Source organism: Schistocerca cancellata, chromosome 7 (assembly GCF_023864275.1).
Source record: "Schistocerca cancellata isolate TAMUIC-IGC-003103 chromosome 7, iqSchCanc2.1, whole genome shotgun sequence".
Classification (NCBI taxonomy): Eukaryota; Metazoa; Arthropoda; class Insecta; order Orthoptera; family Acrididae; genus Schistocerca; species Schistocerca cancellata.
In genome coordinates, this window is record NC_064632.1 from 246,392,919 (window position 1) to 246,414,048 (window position 21,130).

Consider the following 21,130-nt stretch of genomic DNA (forward strand, 5'->3'; position numbering starts at 1 on the left):
AGTGCGGAAGCAGCAGTTCATTGCAATGTTCGTGCCCTCGTGTTCCAGCGAAAGGGGAAAATTCAACCATCAGGCTTTAAGAGTGGATTTAGCACAGCTGATCATTTGCAAGTCATCAATCAAGTTATAAGACGGAGAAACGACTGTCAATTGCCGCTTCTCGCGGGGTTAATAGATTTTGGGAAAGTTTCCATCTCAGTTCCAACATCCCATGAAAAACGAGGTAGTGACTGAATCTAATTAGAGTGAAGAATATAACGAGATTCCATGACGTCACATCCATTCTCAGCAGCCTTAGAGCAAGTTTTCAGATTTCTAAACTGTTAAAAAGAAGAAGGAATACGTTTAACGGAAAATACTTGAAGCAACTGTATTATGGTGACAATTAACGAAAGAATTGCCTGGCAGAGGGTTCAATGAACCACCTTCAAGCTGTCTCTCTACCGTTCCACCGTCGAACGGCACGCGGGAAAAACGAGTTCTTAAATTTTTCTGTACGAGCCCTGATTTCTCTTATTTTATCGTGATGATCATTTCTCCCTATGTAGGTGGGTGCCAAAAGAATGTTTCCGCAATCGGAGGAGAAAACTGGTGATCGAAATCTCATGAGAAGATTCCGTCGCAACGAAAAACCCCTTTGTTTTAATGATTGCCACTCCAATTCACGTATCATGTCTGTGACACTATCTCCCCTGTTTCGCGATAATACAAAACGAGCTGCCCTTCTGTGTACTTTTCCGATGTCATCCGTCAGTCTCACCTGATGCGGTTCCCACACCGCACAGCAATACTCCAGAATAGGGCATATGCACGAAAATCAGCTAAATTGGGTCTAAAATAATAGAATCATATAACCAGTTGCGGTTTGGCAGCTGAATATAACGACTAGATGAATAGGAAAAAATAAATGTAGATATAAAGTGTACTGTCATGCTTTTCGTAAACAAAATAGAAAACAAAGCTTCCGATATACCTAAAAAGGAAATTTTACAATCAGTCGGTACCACCAATTTTGGCTTGAGTGTGTGTGTATTCCTGTACCTCTCGTCGCGTACCTCCATAAACAGCTTCTTCCTTTTTGATAGTCTCGCAACCATTCGTAACAATGTTACTGTTCTTTTGTACAGACACGCCAGCTGTCCTATCTGATACGGACATAGATAACTGCAAGTTACAGTTCGGTGGAAAGGATCCCTTTTTTCCATGAAAAGCGTTTATTAAGAGCAATTGTTGGTCGTCTCGTACAAAGTTAACTACATAATATTAAAAATGAATAATTTATTGTGTATACAGCGTGATTTTTTCCACCGTGTACGAACTCTAGGGGCTGACTGATGAGAGAATAAGAAACAAAAAAGGTCTGATGAACTTGTGTTCGAAAATGCACGGTATCATTGCTAGAGACCATTTGTTCAGTTGTACTTAGTTACAGAGACTGTGGTCTAATACCCGCTGTACCATGCAACCAGAGCTACAGCATGCATGGTTTCCTCATATAGCGTGGTACTGTTCCTCATACGCAGGCCTTAGCGCCCTCTCCTGCCATACTAATTGGTGACGTTGTGTCCGATTCACTTCTCTTGCTGACTCACCGTGTAGTGTATGTGACACAGAGCTGTACTAACGGTTCCGTACTCGAATCGAGAGCTTCCCGACCTGGTGCTCACTTACGGAAAGGCAAATAGCAACGGGCGGTGGGCAGCAAGGTTGTCTCAGGAGGCCTATCCCCGCCGACGGAAACCACAGGATTCAATGTTTACAACAGTGTTTCGCCGTTTGTCTGAGATAGGGTCGTTTCAGGAAGCAGGAAATCATGAAGGACTTACCCGAAATGTTCGGACACCAGACTTGGAGGAAAATGTGATGAACACTGTAGAAGGCGACCGCCGTGTCAGTACCAGGCAGCTGGCCCGCCAGCACAGGGTAAACCAGACGAGCGGGTGGAACATTCTCCATGACAATTGTTACTACCCTTATGATTTACAGTGTGTGCAGGGCTCACTAGCGACAGTTTTTCCACACCGGGAGCAGTTTCTTCACCAGTGCGGGCCGTGATAATCGGCGATTGTATTTTGGGACCAGTCTCCTTTCCACACCGCCTAACCGGCCGTACCTATCGACGTTTCTTGCGGGTGACTGTGCCTCCCCTGCTGGAAGAAATGCTATTAATGATTCGAAAGGCTAAATGGCTGCTACATGATGCTCCAGCCCACCTCGCCGTTAACATCTCTATCGTGTCTTCCGTGGTCGATGACTCGGACGAGCCTCCTCGTTCACCGGTATTCAATCCGTGCTATTTCTGATTATGGGGCCATCAGAAAAGTGTCGTGCATGCAGAACACGTTCCAGATTTGGAAACATTGAAGCAGTGTGTTCATGCTGCCTTTGACATTGTTTGGTTGCAGCGTGGCCGATGTGAACGTGTGAGACAGGACATGCTAAGACGCGTACACGCAAGCGCTGAGGCACAAGAAAACCATTTTCAGCACATAACTGCGACTGTGCCGCAGTCTCTGTAACAATGTATGATTGAATAAATGGTCTCTAGCATGGATACCATGCGTTTCCCCACATACGTTCATTGGACCTTTTTGTTCCGGATTCTCTCCCGACCATAAATGCCATACGATCAATTCATTTCATCGATCAAACCCTAGAATTTGTACACGGTGGAAAATATCACGCCGTACAGAGAATGAATATTTTTATTATATCAGTTGCCGGCCCTGTGGCCGAGCGGTTCTAGGCGCTTCAGTCCGGAACCACGCGGCTGCTACGGTCGCAGGTACGAATCGTGCCTCGGGCATGGATGTGTGTGATGTCCTTAGGTTAGTTAGGTTTACTTAGTTCTAAGTCTAGGGGACTGATGACCTCAGATGTTAAGTCCCAAAGTGCTTAGAGCCATTTGAACCATTTATATCAGTTACCATCAGTCTTTTTTTAAATTTTTGCTAGTTACATAGGCACTACGTATTTCTAGGGCTCTCGTTAGATGTGAAGTACAAGAGGGACTCCAAAAGACAGGGAGAGAGACAGAGTGAATGAACACTGAGGTGATAAAAAGCCTTGGTATATATCCTGATATCATGTCGGACCTCCATCTGCCCGGCGTATTGCAGCGGATCGGCAGAGCGTGGACTCAACAAGTCGTTGGAAGCTCGTTGAAGAAACACTGATGTATACTGCCTCTACAGTCGTCCATAATGGCGATAATGTTACCGGTGCAGTGTTACCTCTCGATCGCAACAGTGTTCGATGAGATTAATGTCGAGTGATCTGGGTGGCCAAATCATTCGCTCTGATTGTCCAGAATGTTCTTCAAAACAGTAGTGAACGTAGTGACCCGGTGACATGGCGCATTGTCACCATAAAAATTCCATCGTTGTTTGAGAACATGTGAAGCCGGTGAATGGCTGCAGATCGTCTCCAAGAAGCCGAACTTAAACATATCCAGTGAATGACCGGTTCAGTTGGACCATAGGACCCACTCCGTTTCATGTAAACACTGCCCACACCACCATGGAGACACCTCCACCTTGCACAGTGGTCGGCCGTTGTGGCCGAGCGGTTCTAGGCGCTTCAGTCCGGAACCGCGCTGCTGCTACGGTCGCAGGTTCGAATCCTGCCACGGGCATGGATGTGTGTGATGTCCTTAGGTTAGTTACGTTTAAGTAGTTCTAAGTTCTAAGGGACTGATGAGCTCAGATGTTAAGTCCCACAGTGCTCAGAGCCATTTGAACCATTTTTGCACAGTGCCTTGTTGACAACTTGGGCCCACGGCTTCGTAGGGTCTGCGCCACACTCGAATCCTACCATCAGCTCTTACCAACTCAAACTGCGACTCGCCTGATTAGGCCACGGTTTTCCCGTCATCTAGAGTCCAACCGATAGGGTCACAAGCGCGGGAGAGGCGCCACAGGCGATGTTGTGCTGTCAGCAAACGCACTCGCGTCGGTCGTTTTGCTGCCATAGCCCATCAGCGCCAAATTTCGCCGCACTGTCCTAACGGATACGTTCATCGTACGTCCCACAATGATTTCTGTGGTTATTTCGTTCAGCGTTTCTCGTCTGTTAGCACTTACACCTGCACGCAAACGCCTCTGCTATCGATCGTTAAGGCCGCCGGCCACTGCGTTGTCAGTGGTGAGAGGTAATGCCTGAAATCTGGTATTCTCGGCACACTCCTGACACTATGGACCTCGAAATATAAGTTCCTAACGATTTCCGAAATGGAATGCCCCGTGGGTCTAGCTCCAACTACTATTCCGCGTTCAAAGTGAGTTAATTCCCATCGTGCGCTCATAATCACTTTGAAAAACTTTTCACATGGATCACCTGAGTACTAATAACAGCTCCTTTCTCTTGTCTCATGATTGAGAATGTTGGCGGGACACAATGTCCCAAGCGAACAATGTTATATGATGGACATAGCACTGTCTTTGAAAATGATGGAATGTCGAAAGGCATAAGGCGTTTTTGGAAATAATAAAAGTTTGCTCAAGGCATAACAAAATTTATTAAAGTGCATTCAAAATGGCCGCTTGGTCTCACAGCACTTTCATGCAAATTGCAGGTACTAACAGCTCCGCCTACTCACTGGCCTTTTTATACCTTGTGTACGCGATACTACCTCTGTCTGCATTGTGTATATCACTCCGCGTGACTAGGAACGCCGGTCGTGGTGGCCGAGCGGTTCTAAGCGCTTCATTCTGGAACTGCCCGATCGCTACGGTCCCAGTTTCGAATCTTGCCTCTGGCAACGATGCGTGTGGTGTCCTTAGGTTAGTTAGTTCTAAGTTCTAGGGGGCTGATGATCTCAGATGTTAAGTCCCACAGTGCTTAGAGCCATTTGAACCATTTTTTTTACTAGGAACTAAAACAGAAGTGCCTCGTTTACTTGCGAAGCATGGATCATAGATACACATGTAAGTGATTTTTCATGGCTAGAAAGATGTGTCAGATAAGGATTATATAAATAATTTCAGACTTACTTGCCACTTGACATCGCCACCCATATCCACAAATCATGTCAGCCATATAGGAGGCATAACATACTCAGTAAAATGAATAAACACAAAATAAAGATGTGTGAATAAATGGAAATAGATATGGAAATAGTCAACAATAAATTGCTGAACGAAAACAGACTTCAAAAATGTTACAGCGTTGTAGAAACATCTGTAATTTTCATAGACTCTGAGATTTCATTAGAAAAAAAATACCCTCTCTCTTCAGTCGTTCATGCATATCTTAAATATGACATTTTACTGATAGAGTGTAAGTCATTTTTGATATGTGGTTTCGATAGATTTAAATATCTGTTTTATTGTGTGTACGTCAAACGTTTATTACTATATACATTTTGTGTACACATTGAATGGCTGTTAATGGAAAAGTGATTAGAAAACAGAAACGGGGGAAATTAGCCAATGTGGAACTCAGAAGTTTACAGTAAGTTTCCTGTGCCACAAAATTTTTCTGGGCCGCCGCCCAATTTAATTAAAATTGGGAAAATTTAATACAAGAACTGAATTAATCACTGAATTAGTAAGCATAAGTGACGTGATATTACTTAAAAAGATGCAAGTGAATATCTGGAATGAGCATATGGGAAAAATTTAAGTACAAACGTTTAATCAAATAATTCAGAGCAAGCGAGAGCTTAAGCTTCAACAAAAAGAATTAGATGATCAGATGAAAGTGTACAAATACAAGGCCTGCCTTTTGCGCTTCTGAAACGCCGGTTGAGATGCATTAAAAGTACTCTTACAAAAAGGGTCTGGTTTGCCTGAGAAACAGTCATCACTGTTTAACATAGTTTATTAAAACCAAAATCCATACTAATAATTCACAAAGTAATTCTAAACTACGATCTGTCGTTGCCTGTTATTCAATTAATTAACTCACATTATTATTATATTGAGTGTTGAGGTACATTGCGGTGATAAATGAAAAAGAAATCTTAGGCGCGGATGAGAAAAGTTCACACAGACATACACCATTCACACGTACAAGAATAAAGATAAAAATAATTATGCCCATCACAATAAGTCAAAGGCTCAGAGGTTCATCCCTATCGCTGTGATCCAATTATTGTGATTAAGAATACTATTGAATACTTTCCAACAAAGAAATTTATCTGCATCACCTTGCACATGAAAGTAAGTTATTCTGGCGTGAGACACCCGCAAATGCCGTGAATATTCTTGAACAAAGCAAAATTGCTAAGACTCACGAAAACTTCAAGAACACAGATGTGAAGCGTACATACACAAATAGCAATAAAATATCACGCGGAATTAAGAATAAAACTTATTCAAGATGGTACTAAAATTACACACGGTGGAATCACCGCCACGTGGTATGAAAAAAGCTACACAATCTTAAAACTGAAACGAACTGAAAAGTAGAAGAAATGAAACACATACACGTGAGAAAAGTTCAGTCATACATTCCAGTTAAAAGAGAAGTCAGATAACTGAATTTTAATCCTGTGCTGGAGTAACGGAGTTCCTAAGCCACGTAATCTGCTTACACGAAGCAAGAACCGTAAAAAGTTGCTACACAGAGAAATATATACTCGTGACCACACTCTGAAAAATGGAAGAATTCGAATATCGAACGTGAACATCAGCTAGCAGATCAGACGTGCATATCAGCTGGAATAGGTACACGTCATCACATAATTACACACTCATCAGCGCCAAGTTGCTCTTACGAGTACCGTCTTCACTCACCAAAGATCCAGTCCCGAGAGACGAGAGCACCCTCCCACTGCAACGAACTTCCCCCAGATTGCTGGAAGAGACCAGTGGGGTCGTTTCCACCACCAACTTAACTACTGTCGTATGACTATCGAAAGGGTACAAGCCTCTTTGCCTTGACTGAGGAAGCTACGTTCGCTACACTGTTACTACCACAGCAGACAGCCAGATGCTGTACTACGACAATATATAAGACAAATTCAACACACACACACTCTCTCACTCATTCATATAGATGATAAACAAAGAACGGAAATTAGGGAGCACAAAATGTAGGTAATGTTCATACGACTAGATGCTTACTGAAAAAAATGACACTTTAATTTTGTTCCACTGAATGGGGACAAATACGGAATACATCACTAAATTACAAATATTGAGCGTGACAGCACGAAATACAAGTTAAATAGAGTGAAACTAATCTAACAAAGACGTTTCATTATCTCCCACAGTGGATATATCTTCGTGCTTACCGATTAATGATGAACGATTACGCACATTTCTTCTTTCGTTACTGAACAGCTGCAGGTTCTATAGTTCTTTCACTGTCTCTCTTTGTAACTCTGGAGAGTATCTTCTTCTGACTGACATTACGTTACACAATGCTTCTGACTGCGGAAACAGGTGCCATGTGAACACAACGTAACGGAGTATGGTGATGACACCGTTCTCTTGAAATTTTAAGCGCCCATCAGAAAGATTAAAGCAAAATACTTGCTGATGCACTGATGCATTCAGGCTCCTCAACATCTCCAAATGCACAACGGCGTAGTTCTAATTAGCTACTCGCATACTACATCATCACACACGTTTCAATTTATAGATATACACAAATAATTTTAGTAATATCAGAAACTGAATCCGCCTTGACGCAAAACACCTTGTTATTCGTTTTTTTTTTCTTTACTATCCCAAACTAGTTTCGGCGACAAATATTACCATCATCAGTGGGGTTTTTTCATCTAAAACATGCAGAAAATGGCATGGTTATACAAACACAGTAAAACATTATTAGATTTTTACAATTCGTCTTTTGAAATATAGTTTTCTATTGATACTTTCATACTACCTTATTTATTGTATGTTACAGTATGTTTTAAGCAATTATTGGCGCTGTTTGCGACATATTTTCTGTGCTCTTTTTTTCTGTTGCCGTCTTTTTACTTAGCGAACATCATGTAATCTGCAACCATGTGAGCGGCTGTTAGTCAACAAGTAATAGCGTTTTACTGTGTTTGTATAACCATGCCATTTTCTGCATGTTTTAGGTTAAAAAACCCCACTGATAATGGTGATATTTGTCACCGAAACTAGTTTGGGATAATAAAGAAAAAAATAAACGAATAACAAGGTGTTTTGCATCAAGGCGGACTCAATTTCTGATATTACTGTTTTGCTATGCAAACGCGGCCCAAATGGAAGAGTTCCAAGATAATATTATTGTTTTCACAAATAATTTTAACCCTTTTTTCGTATTATTATTGTTTCTGTCGTCGTGGAAAATAGGTTATATTAGAGCACATTTCATTGTCACCTTACTTTTTGGAAGGAACTGTTTTAAAATCCATTTTGCATTTCGGACGCTCTACAATTTCTCAAGATGTCGGTGGACAAGTTCGAATATTTAGTTTTTATTTCCCATCGCGGACACTGTAACCTTTTTTGAAACAGCTGTTGAATATGGGTTTCGCCTTTAACACGAAATGTATTTATCTAAAAATAAGAGCGATTTTGAGGTTAGGAGGCGAAAATAGAATTTATAAAATGCTTGTATAACAGCCATGGAAACCAAGGGAGTAAGTAAAATGTTCAGCGTGACTGTGGATGTCATACTGACCTCTGGTCGATAACTGTGTGTGTAGATCATACTTGAGAGGTGTTTCTCATAGCGAAAGGTGACAATTAAGCAGGGCATGTATAAGTGTTAGAGAATCAAATCTCGACAGTCACTGCGTTTTCCTGCTTTACCAACCTTCTTACAGTGTATGCCGCGAATGCCCTCTGTTTGTTGTGTCGCTTTTAGCTGAAAAAAAAACTGGGACGTATATCAAAAATTTTTCGGAAATATTCATCATCAAGCGCATCGAACTGAAGGTTTTAGTAGTGGGCATTGTGTCTGTCAGATGAGAAAACCATGCAGAGTAATGCAGTAATTTATCAGTGCCAGAAATGGCGCGGCGATTAAAGCACTGGTTTAAGCGTGGTCGTACAGATTTAGGTTCTTCGATGTTCCCTTAAATTATTTACGGTGAATACCGGTATACTTTAAAAATGTTACGATAGACTTTCTTCGCCAGTCCTGCTGGGCGTTAAGAGACTGTCGTCTGTCCCCCGCTCCCCTCACCCCCTTCTACAACTCTCTCAGTGACCTATTCGAGCAAACTAAAACAGTGGTTAGCTCAGTGGACTTGCAGTTGGTAGGATCTGGAGTCAAATGCTCTTTCGGTAATACTGATTTTGAGGCTTCGTGATACACTGCATTTTTCAGTGCTCGCCATATCTTTCAGTACTTTGGTTGCGCCGTGGTAAGAGAGAGCTGGGTAGCTGTCGTGTAGGAACCACATACACTGCCATCTAGAAGAAGAGACAGAAAGTTCTTAAGAAAGTGTGCAAACTGATTTCCATTTCACAACGATTAAGTGAAGCGATGTACTTCAGGACAATATTATGGAAATGGAAGAGGATGTAGATGAAGATGAAATGGGAGATATGATACTGCGTGAAGAGTTCGACAGAGCACTCAAAGACCTGAGTCGAAACAAGGCCCCGGGAGTAGACAACATTCCATTAGACGGCCTTGGGAGAGCCAGTCCTGACAAAACTCTACCATCTGGTGAGCAAGATGTATGAAACAGGCGAAATACCCTCAGACTTCAAGAAGAATATAATAATTCCAATCCCAAAGAAAGCAGGTGTTGACAGATGAGAAAATTACAGAACTATCAGTTTCATAAGTCACGGCTGCAAAATACTAACGCGAATTCTTTACAGACGAATGGAAAAAGTAGTAGAAGCCGACCTTGGGGAAGATCAGTTTGGATTCCGTAGAAATATTGGAACACATGAGGCAATACTGACCCTACGGCTTATCTTGGAAGCTAGATTAAGGGAAGGCAAACCTACGTTTCTAGCATTTGTAGACTTAGAGAAAGCTTTTGACAATGTTGACTGGAATACTCTCTTTCAAATTCTGAAGGTGGCAGGGGTAAAATATAGGGAGCGAAAGGCTATTTACAATTTGTATAGAAACCAAATGGCAGTTATAAGAGACGAGGGGCATGAAAGGGAAACAATGATAGGGAAGGGAGTGAGTCAGGGTTGTAGCCTCTCCCCGATGTTATTCAATCTGTATATTGAGCAAGCAGTGAAGGAAACAAAAGAAAAATTCGGAGTAGATATTAAAATTCATGGAGAAGAAATAAAAACTTTGAGGTTCGCCGATGACATTGTGATTCTGTCAGAGACAGCAAAGGACTTAGAAGAGCAGTTGAACGGAATGGATAGAGTCTTGAAGGGAGGATATAAGATGAACTTCAACAAAAGCAAAACGAAGATAATGGAATGTAGTCGAAGTAAGTCGGGTGATGTTGAGGGTATTAGATTAGGAAATGAGACACTTAAAGTAGTACAGGAGTTTTGCTATTTGGGGAGCAAAATAACTGATGATGGTCGAAGTAGAGAGTATATAAAATGTAGACTGGCAATAGGGAAAGAAAGCGTTTCTGAAGAAGAGAAATTTGTTAAATCGAGTATTGAGTTAAGTATTAGGAAGTCGTTTCTGAAAGTATTTGTATGTAGTGTAGCTGGCAACAATCAGAGCAAAATGCCTCGGACCTTTGGAGGTGACGGAGTCCCACCTCTAACTGACAAACCAGGGACTCCTAAGGTACGACTTGGCAAACAAATGGTAATGAGATGGGGAGCTGTTAATATCAATGGGCGCTACTGTGGGAAGAAGGTAGAGCTGGCAGAGGCTGCAAGTAAGATGGGGCTGGACGTTTTAGCTGTTAGTGACATTCGGGTAAGGGGTGAGAAAGAAGAGGAAGTGGGACAATACAAGGTCTACCCGTCAGTAGTCAAAGCAGGAATAGCACAATGGGGTGTAGGGCTTTACATCAGGAAAGAAAAGGATCCCAGCGTAGTTGCAATAAGGTATGTAAACGAACGACTGATGTTGATAGATTTGACAGTGTCTAGCAAGAAAATTAGGATTGTGTCAGTATATTCGCATTGTGAAGGGACAGATCAAGATAAGATGGATAGTTTTTATGAGGCACTCAGTGATGTAGTTGTTAGAGTAAAGGACAAGGACAGTGTTCTGCTCATGGGTGATTTTAACGCCAGGATTGGAAATCGAACAGAACGGTATGAAAACGTTATGGGTAAATTTGGAGAGGATATGGAGGCCAACAGGAACGGGAAACAACTCTTGGATTTCTGTGCCAGTATGGGCTTAGTAATCACAAACTCCTTTTTTAATAATAAGAACATTCACCGGTATACTTGGGAAGGCAGGGGAACCAGATCTGTCATTGACTACATAATAACAGATCAGGAATTCAGGAAGGCTGTGAGGGACACACGTGTATTCAGGGGATTCTTTGATGACACTGATCATTATTTAATCTGCAGTGAAATTGGGATTGTGAGGCTGAAAGTGCAGGACGTCAGGTCCATATGTAGGAGGATAAGAGTGGAGAAACTTCAGGATAAGGAAATCAGGCACAAGTACATAACAGCGATCTCAGAAAGGTACCAGTTAGTTGAATGTAGTCAATTACAGTCATTGGAAAAGGAATGGACAAGGTACAGGGACACAGTACTAGAAGTGGCTGAAGAATGTCTTGGAACAGTAGTGTGTAAAAGTAGGATGAGGCAAACAGCTTGGTGGAATGACACAGTCAAGGCAGCCTGTAAAAGGAAAAAGAAGGCGTATCAGAAATGGCTTCATACTAAACTCAGGTAGACAGAGAAAGTTATGTTGAAGAAAGAAACAAAGCCAAACAGATAATTGCAGCATCCAAGAAGAAATCTTGGGAAGACTTTGGAAACAGGTTGGATACTATGGGTCAAGCTTCTGGAAAACCATTCTGTAGTGTAATTAGCAGTCTTCGAAAGGGAGGTAAGAAGGAAATGACAAGTATTTTGGACAGGTCAGAAAAACTGCTGGTGAATCCTGTGGATGCCTTGGGCAGATGGAGGGAATATTTTGAAGAGTTGCTCAATGTAGGTGAAAATGCGATCAGTAATGTTTCAGATTTCGAGGTAGAATGGGATAGGAATGATGATGGAAATAGGATCACATTTGAGGAAGTGGAGAAAATGGTCAATAGATTGCAGTGCAATAAAGCAGCTGGGGTGGATGAAATTAAGTCAGAACTCATCAAATACAGTGGAATGGCAGGTCTTAAATGGCTACACAGGATAATTGAAATGGCCTGGGAGTCGGGACAGGTTCCATCAGACTGGACAAAAGCAGTAATCACACCAATCTTTAAACATGGAAACAGAAAAGATTGTAACAACTACAGAGGTATCTCTTTAATCAGCGTTGTGGGTAAAATCTTCCTAGGTATTGTTGAAAGGAAAGTGCGAGTATTAGTTGAGGACCAATTGGATGAAAATCAGTGTGGGTTTAGGCCTCTTAGAGGTTGTCAGGACCAGATCTTTAGCTTACGGCAAATAATGGAGAAGTGTTATGAGTGGAACAGGGAATTGTATCTATGCTTTATAGATCTAGAAAAGGCATATGACCGGGTTCCTAGGAGGAAGTTACTGTCTGTTCTACGAGATTATGGAATAGGAGGCAAACTATTGCAAGCAATTAAAGGTCTTTATATGGATAGTCAGGCAGCAGTTAGAGTTGACGGTAAATTGAGTTGATGGTTCAGAGTAGTTTCAGGGGTAAGACAAGGCTGCAACCTGTCTCCACTGTTGTTCATATTATTTATGGATCATATGTTGAAAACAATAGACTGGCTGGGTGAGATTAAGATATGTGAACACAAAATAAGCAGTCTTGCGTATGCGGATGACTTAGTTGTGATGGCAGATTCGATTGAAAGTTTGCAAAGTAATATTTCAGAGCTAGATCAGAAATGTAAGGACTATGGTATGAAGATTAGCATCTCCAGAACGAAAGTAATGGCAGTGGGAAAGAAATATAAACGGATTGAGTGCCAAATAGGAGGAACAAAGTTAGAACAGGTGGACGGTTTCAAGTACTTAGGATGCATATTCTCACAGGATGGCAACATAGTGAAAGAACTGGAAGCGAGGTGTAGCAAAGCTAATACAGTGAGCGCTCAGCTACGATCTACTCTCTTCTGGAAGAAGGAAGTCAGTACCAAGACTAAGTTATCTGAGCACCGTTCAATCTTTCGAGCAACTTTGTTGTATGGGAGCGAAAGCTGGGTGGGTTCAGGTTACCTTATCAACAAGGTTGAGGTTACGGATATGAAAGTAGCTAGGATGATTGTAGGTACTAGCAGATGGGAACAACGGCAGGAGGGTGTCCACAATGAGGAAATCAAAGAAAAACTGGGAATGAACTCTATAGATGTAGCAGTCAGGGCGAACAGGCTTAGATGGTGGGGTCATGTAACACGCATGGGAGAAGCAAGGCTACCCAAGAGACTCATGGGTTCAGCAGTAGAGGGTAGGAGGAGTTGGGGCAGACCAAGGAGAAGGTACCTGTATTCGGTTAAGAATGATTTTGAAGTAATAGGTTTAACATCACAAGAGGCACCAATGTTAGCACTGAATAGGGGATCATGGAGGAATTTTATAAGGGGGCTATGCTCCAGACTGAACGCTGAAAGGCATAATCAGTCTTAAAGGACGATGATGATGATGTAGCCATGTATGGAAGTGAAACATGGACGATAAATAGTTTAGACAAGAAGAGAATAGAAGCTTTCGAAATGTGGCGCTACAGAAGAATGCTGAAGATTAGATGGGTAGGTCACATAACTAATGAGGAGGTGTTGAATAGGATTGGGGAGAAGAGAAGTTTGTGGCACGACTAGAAGAAGGGATCGGTTGGTAGGACATGTTCTGAGGCATCAAGGGATCACCAATTTAGTATTGGAGGGCAGCGTGGAGGGTAAAAATCGTAGAGGGAGACCAAGAGATGAATACACCAAGCAGATTCAGAAGGATGTAGGTTGCAGTAGGTACTGGGAGATGAAGAAGCTTGCACAGGATAGAGTAGCATGGAGAGCTGCATCAAACCAGCCTCAGGACTGAAGACCACAACAACAAACAAGTGAAGTAAGGTCCCACAATAGCATTTCCTATGATGACGCACCAATCGTTTACGCTCCACGGTGGTCCATGTGGTATATGAAGAAGCCAGCATGGATTTTCAGGTGGTCAGTAGTACATTTACGTAAATTTACATTACCGTGATTCGTAAACGTTGCTTCCTCGGTAAAGAGCACATGTTAGAAAAAACGTAGCTTTGTCTTCCAGGCGCAGCAGTGTAAACCGACAAAATTCTACACGATTTTCGAAAACAAGTCCTCCGAGTGCCTTATGTGTTGCCAGATAAGGAGAAATTTATGTCAGTGCAAGATGCGAATGGTACTACGTAACCTCCGCTGACACAGTACTCGTTAAAGCGTGTACTATGGTAAGTGAGCGGGGTTCACCTTATGAGAAAGGATTTTCGTATAGTTATCGACCGCGTGTACCCGAATGGTAGCAAATCAGACTTACATCCACTCTGTAATAACAATGATCCGTCAAGTAAGTTCGAAATGGAATTACACGTCAGGATGGACCAAAAGCAACCCTGAAGATGCTACCAATTTGATAATAATACGGTCGCCAGCCTAATTAGGCATTAATTGAGTTTCTTCCCTGTACAAGTTGGTATATATTCATGCAAAACAACAAGTAGTAACACTGCATAATATAGTAGGATTTTAGAACCAGAAAATCTATTGAACTGATAGTTTCACGTTCTGTACTGATATGGAAAAACCATGAGTACATAACACTACACTATAATGTGTACTACAACACTTTATACTGTCTATTAATCTGATTAAAATCGGGCCTAGGTTACCCTAGAAATAGCACTTTCGTGCCACACACAAAATGTCAATTTTGATAAAGATAAAACACTGATAAATTTTGACTTTTATATTGACTTTAACTTTTGCTGGTCAAACCAATTTAGAACATTTCAGAATTCAAATGAATTAAGGGGGGTGGGGGACCCTGAAACTGTTATGATCGCTGTACTAAAAAAAATGATTATTGGATATATTATGCGTTCAAGATTTCCAGTATATAAGTTACTACTCTTTTCATCTTATTTACTGGTCAGTCAAATACCTTTATATCTGTCTCGAAATAATAAACTTCATTACTATATCAATATTAAAGTTATCTTTCAACTTCGTTAGACCTTCGTTATTCATGTACTGATTCATTAACAAAACATTTCTTTAAACACCGTTCTAACATAGCTAGTTCTGCAAATAATTATTATTAACACAAATTTTAAATTTCATTTTGGGACACTCGGATTGCACAGCATTTGGATTGTGTTCGTTACCATTCTAGCCACATCCCTAGTGCATTGCAGTGTCCCACTTTTTAATTTCTGGGCGACAGTGGGTTGCTTCATTAACTGATTAATTTCTGTTTTCTTTCGAACTCTCTATACGTCATTCTCCGACACAGGTCCCCAGATTTTCCTCAGCACTTTTCTTTCGAAAACATTAAGTTTTTCTCTTCGTTTCTTGGTAAACAAGAAAAAACAAAATATATGGAAATAGGTCGAGTCATAAACCCAAGTTCACACTACTTTCCACTTTTGTAATATTTTCTGTGGTAGTTTTAGATGATTCTCCCTGTTTTATAAATGATAGAACACAGGAATCAGTCATCCTTTTTTTGCAGGTTATATTTTTTTGCAAATCTGCATTTCGGCCAGTGCCTAGTCTTTATCAGTGCACTATTTTCTAGTCTCAACGCGTATCAGTTACTTGTTGTTTGGTGTCATTCACTGACATGCATTGAGACTAGAAAACAGTGGATTGATAACGGCTAGGCATTAGACGATATCTGGGTTTTCCAAATAAAACCTGCAAACAAGGACGACTGATCGCTGTGCTCTGTCATTTATAAATCTGACCACAGTCGGTGAGTGCACCCACGTTCGTAGTGATGATTCACCCTGTGTTTGTCATTTAATACTGCCGGCCGGTGTGGCCGTGCGGTTAAAGGCGCTTCAGTCTGGAACCGCGTGACCGCTACGGTCGCAGGTTCGAATCCTGCCTCGGGCATGGATGTGTGTGATGTCCTTAGGTTAGTTAGGTTTAATTAGTTCTAAGTTCTAGGCGACTGATGACCTCAGAAGTTAAGTCGCATAGTGCTCAGAGCCATTTGTCATTTAATACTAGAGCTAGCACACTCTCCTGGGGGAAGAGACCATTTCTAACATTCTGCGTGGTGTCTGTTTGTTCTAAGTCGTGTCTCCCTACCACTTTCGCGCAACGACGCTCTGAGTGTGTTGACTAGTTTGAACCTGGGACCTGTTGCTGGTAAGGAGACGCCAGACCACACATGACATGTAGAGTTCAGAAGAGTTCAGTGAGACTAGCGATGATATAATCAAATACTTAATGATTTCAGCGTTAGCTCCACTGCACTCCCTGTAAATGAATCTTAATACTAACTAAATTTAGTGGAAGGGGTTCAAGGCTTTCCTATTTTCACTTAGCTGGTAAAATAACGTCGAAAAAGCAGTTAAGTTTACCACTGGAATTTTTATTCTACTCACAAGACATTGTTTATAAATCGTACTCTTGATAAAAGGAAATATTTTAATACAGGATGATAAAAACCAACTGCATTCAACAAAAATGGGAATGAATATTCCCTGAATGGGTTTCCAAATTCTATAATGGATCGAAGGATGACCTATGCCATATCACATCTATAATCTAGGTTTAAATTAAGTTTCATAAAAGAGAAAACTATCAAAAATGGTCTACAGTGATCCTCAATTATCTTTAATTACTTATTTAACTTGCATAAACTACAGTGGCTGATGTGGCTTCTCAATAATTATATAACAGAAAAATCATCGCGTTTCAGATTTTAACTTCAAGGAGCATATGTGAATACAACGAAGTTTAATTGACGATCGACACTAGTATTATGTAAAAAGGGGATGTAACAGATGAGACTTCTGCAGTTCTGAGTGAAGCCTTGTGCACTCTTATGCGGCATCGCGAGCTTTCATTACCTTGTCGGTGATTAGGCAGCGTCAGGGGCGGCTGGTGGTGCAGCTCCACACACCTCGCCGTCTCGGTAGCAACTCTCTCGAACTTACTACTGTTTGTAACGTCCCCTTAGAAAACTTAATGAATTACTATGCAGATAAACCTCTTACATTATTTCATTTTCAAACAGCTGAGTAGAGCTGAACGTACTCAGACATTTCGCTCTTTACCTATTCTGATCAACACTAAACTGACACACAATATTTTTAGCGCAGCGCAATCTGACTTTCAATAATCCCTACAAATAATGGCCCTGACTAACATTAACCTATACCTTTCACAAATCACTTACCTCACAAAAGTCTTCGTTACTCGAGCTACTGCAATACAGCTAAATACTGCCAGCTAAATAAAAGATTCAAACTACTGAAGGCACTAACTACTGATAGGCATAGTTAGCAAATGAAAGATTTTGATAGAGAACAAACAATGTATTTACCTTAAAAGTGTTCAAAAGTCATAATATATATAGCAGTTCATGACATCCAGTCTTACAAATTTACTGTGTCTCTGATGGACACACGTCCAGATCATCCGCTCTCAAAACTCCGCCATTTCTCTCCCCACGTCCACCACTGCTGGCGGCTCACCTCCAACTGCGCAACGCTACACTCTGTTAACAGCCAACTGCCCAACACTACAATGGCGAATATTACTCCAACAATGCAAACCAACCACAGCCTTCACACAGCACAGTCAGTGATTTTCATATAGAGCGCTACATGGCATTACCAACATAAAAACCTAAGCAGCCTACTTACATGTTTACCGAAGTTGGTTTAAGAAAAAGATATCTGGCTGTGTTTTCAACTGACCAATCAGCGTCTCAATGTTAACCTTAAGCTCCGCCTACAAAAATTCTGACTATCCAATGAGAAACGTTATACTTTTCGTGGTGGGACACTGTTTTTAATGTTTGCTACGTAACAGGGACGCGTATAGTCACACGCTAAAACTTGCAGCTGGTGTGGCCCTTTTAGTGTTATCGTAAGTGTGGTGTGCGTACTGCAAGACCTTCGTTACACACACCATCAGATTATTTGACTTGTCGCTCTAACGAAGTAGGCGAGTGTCAGCAATATGTCTCGTGGTCTTATCGTGGTGTGTTTATCTTCTGCCGTTAGGTCAGACGATAGAAATGCCACTTGCATGCTTAGAGTAGCAGATTGACGGTCACCAACTTTAAACAGAACTTGATTAATTTTCACACACATTTATTAAAATAGTAACAAGCATAAACCTTACGTAACTTGATTCTGGATGCTATTTACAATTGACAATCTGAAGTTCCTTCGGTCTTGGTATGTTAATCTTATTCTCACATATCTCTGATACTTGACAAAGTGTCTATACATTTCTCTTCATGGCTATGTACAGGAATATGACAATCTTACTAGGTGCAGACTGAAACTTGACTACAGACTAATGCAGACTGGTACAGACAGGTGCAGATAAATGCAGACTAGTACAGACTGGTGCAGACAAATGCAGACTAATGTAGACTGACTAATCGGAGGTCTGTACACGCGTTATAATACCTCACGCGTTCATGTATCACTGCGCGAATGTGATCCGCGAGGAGAAAAGGTTCTACGTTAGCAGCAATCTCATTGGCTGCATTACATATTAATACGCAGATCGGCGGAAGCAGAATTTGGTCCGTCTCTATGACAGCGCCATCTCGTATTGCGGAGACGGACGAGCGCTGCGCCTGCGCTGTTGTGCTTAGCGGGGCGCGCTCTAGTGGGAAAGTTGTGTACGCACTGACTACGCGGAACTACGTACACAACAGTAAGATCTATACTGTTCTTCTGGAGGGCTCTATCTTATAACATGGGTTGGGGGATGGACCTCTTGGCGGTCAGCCGGCAATGCGGGTGTTCCATTGTCCCGCTCTTATCGTAGGGTCTTTTAGCCTACACGGCTCTGCTCTCGGCTTCTGTTCTCGTTTCTCGCCTCGGAACTGCGTCTGTTTCACGGTGGGAAAGTATGACATGCATTTAGACGTTCTTGTGTTAGTCTGTGGTATTCCATTTGCTCACTCGTTGATCATATTACCTTGGTTAATTTAAGGTCAGGATTTATTCGGAGCTATGTGATATATTGCCAGATTTACTGTCATGTCAGGGTTGTCATGGAAGGTGTTGGATTTGCCTGACACCTTACACATTCTCCTACACTCTCCACCGGCTCTTTTCGTCACTAGCCGCAGACTCACTAAGCGACCACCCCGCTGTGCAGGTGTGGGCGTGGCTGCTGGCGGCCGCCCCCGCCGCCTCCGCGGTGTGGGTGCGCCTCCCCGACGGCAGCCGGCTGCTGGGCGCCGCCACCTCCACCGCCAGGACGGGACGGCCGGTGTACGAGTTCCGCGGCGTGCGGTACGCCTCCGCGCCCTCCAGCGAGCGCTTCAAGGTCAGTACTGGACGGCTGCCTCTACCAGCACTGTAGCTATAGTTGAATTCTTTTATCTCGACGGCTCGCGCATCCCCGCCCAGACGCGGGAGATTGCTGCGTTGCCAGTTTCAAACGACGCACGCGCCGAGAGAAGCAGCGCCATTGTATAGTATAGTTCGCAAACTTGCGTGTAGGGGGAGCACGCAGTTTATGAAGTAAAGCCACCACGGCCGCATTAACCCTTTCGCTGCTACAGAGACGTGCTCCCCGCATTCCGCGCTGTGCGCGATTTTGTCATCACTGCGCTGCTCGCCTGTACAGACACATGGTGTTCCGACTGCTTTGACACACTTATCATTCGATTTCAGAAAAACTATTTGGCCCAAAAATTTGATTTTTACACATCTTATTGACTGGTACCTTCCCCCCATAAACAACTTAATTTTGTTTCGATGTTCAACGCAGTTATTGTGCAGCATTAAATGTAGTAAACCATTGCACGAAATTTTGAAGAGTTTGCAAAGGTAAAACTCCATAGCTTATACTTTCCATATGGTCCATTTTAGTTGCCACAATGTTGAGAATGGAATGTGGACACTATACCTAAATTTCATATAAAATTTACTGTATAACAATATCTCATTTAATTTAAGTACCAGATAGGTGTCGTATGTAATATTGAGAAATATTCCATCTTTCGCGACTATAATAAAAGTTTAATTTATACCAGAGTCATTTCGCTTTTTTCTAAAAAGTTCTGATTAAAACAAAATTGGCGAAGTACACAAAACTGAGTTGTGGACGTAATAAAACATACAAACTAAAATATATTGTCAGTGAGGTGCAGTGCGCAAAAAATTAGTGTTTGTCACAACGGACAGCAAATACTTGCCAAAACATAGATCAGTTACCGAAAACATTGAATATGATGATGCTGCCAAAGCAGCGAAGCAAAGAATTGCGTCAGACAATCAAGTAGCTCGGCAACGTACGAGCTGAAATTCTCCTCTAAATAATACTTAATACTGTCGCAAACAATATATTTCAATATGAATAGTAAAACAGCGACTGCGGAAGAGAAGATATACAAACAAAACAGATAACATGAATATTGTGTGTGTGCCTCTTCATTGTTTTTAATTGCTGTGAAGAGAAATATTGGAGGACAAAATTAGAAAAACCGAAAACTTATTATGATTATAATGAAGAGACAAAGAACTAGAAATTTCAAAAAAATGACAATCAAAGGAACAAAATTCATGAAGTAAGACACTTCGATATTGTTTTTAAATTGCTTAGTAGTCTACTACCTTAACCATTACACTACTGCAGCTCATCATTTAAATATACTCCAGGAGTACTCTAAAACATCACGCGCAATATCGATAAACACTGTTAGTATGACTATGAATTATTCACATTTCGTCGAAGTACAATAGGAAATAAACTATTACCGCTGTTTTTTATTGCGAAAAAGCGGTTCGTGAGAGTGATACAAACACCTTTCCTTGCTATCACCTGAATTAGGAGGATTATTGCTTGTTTGGTTTAATTAATTAATAGAATATGAAGCAAGTGCTATAAAAATGCTTTTTCCAAACTTTCTATAAAAGAAAGTCTGCTATCAAGAGATTGCTTTTGTTCAATTACTTTATTTATGACTGAACGTTT

General features: G+C 41.6%; 1 protein-coding gene across 1 annotated transcript in view; it reads left to right on the forward strand.

Moving 5' to 3' along the window:
* The window catches only part of LOC126091923 (cholinesterase 1-like), a 379,556-nt gene that overhangs the window by 175,794 nt on the left and 182,632 nt on the right, over positions 1 to 21,130 (forward strand). Inside the window, exon 2 of the mRNA XM_049907243.1 lies at positions 19,307 to 19,477. Within this exon, the coding sequence (XP_049763200.1) occupies positions 19,307 to 19,477 (171 nt within the window). The remainder of the gene's footprint in view (positions 1 to 19,306; positions 19,478 to 21,130) is intronic.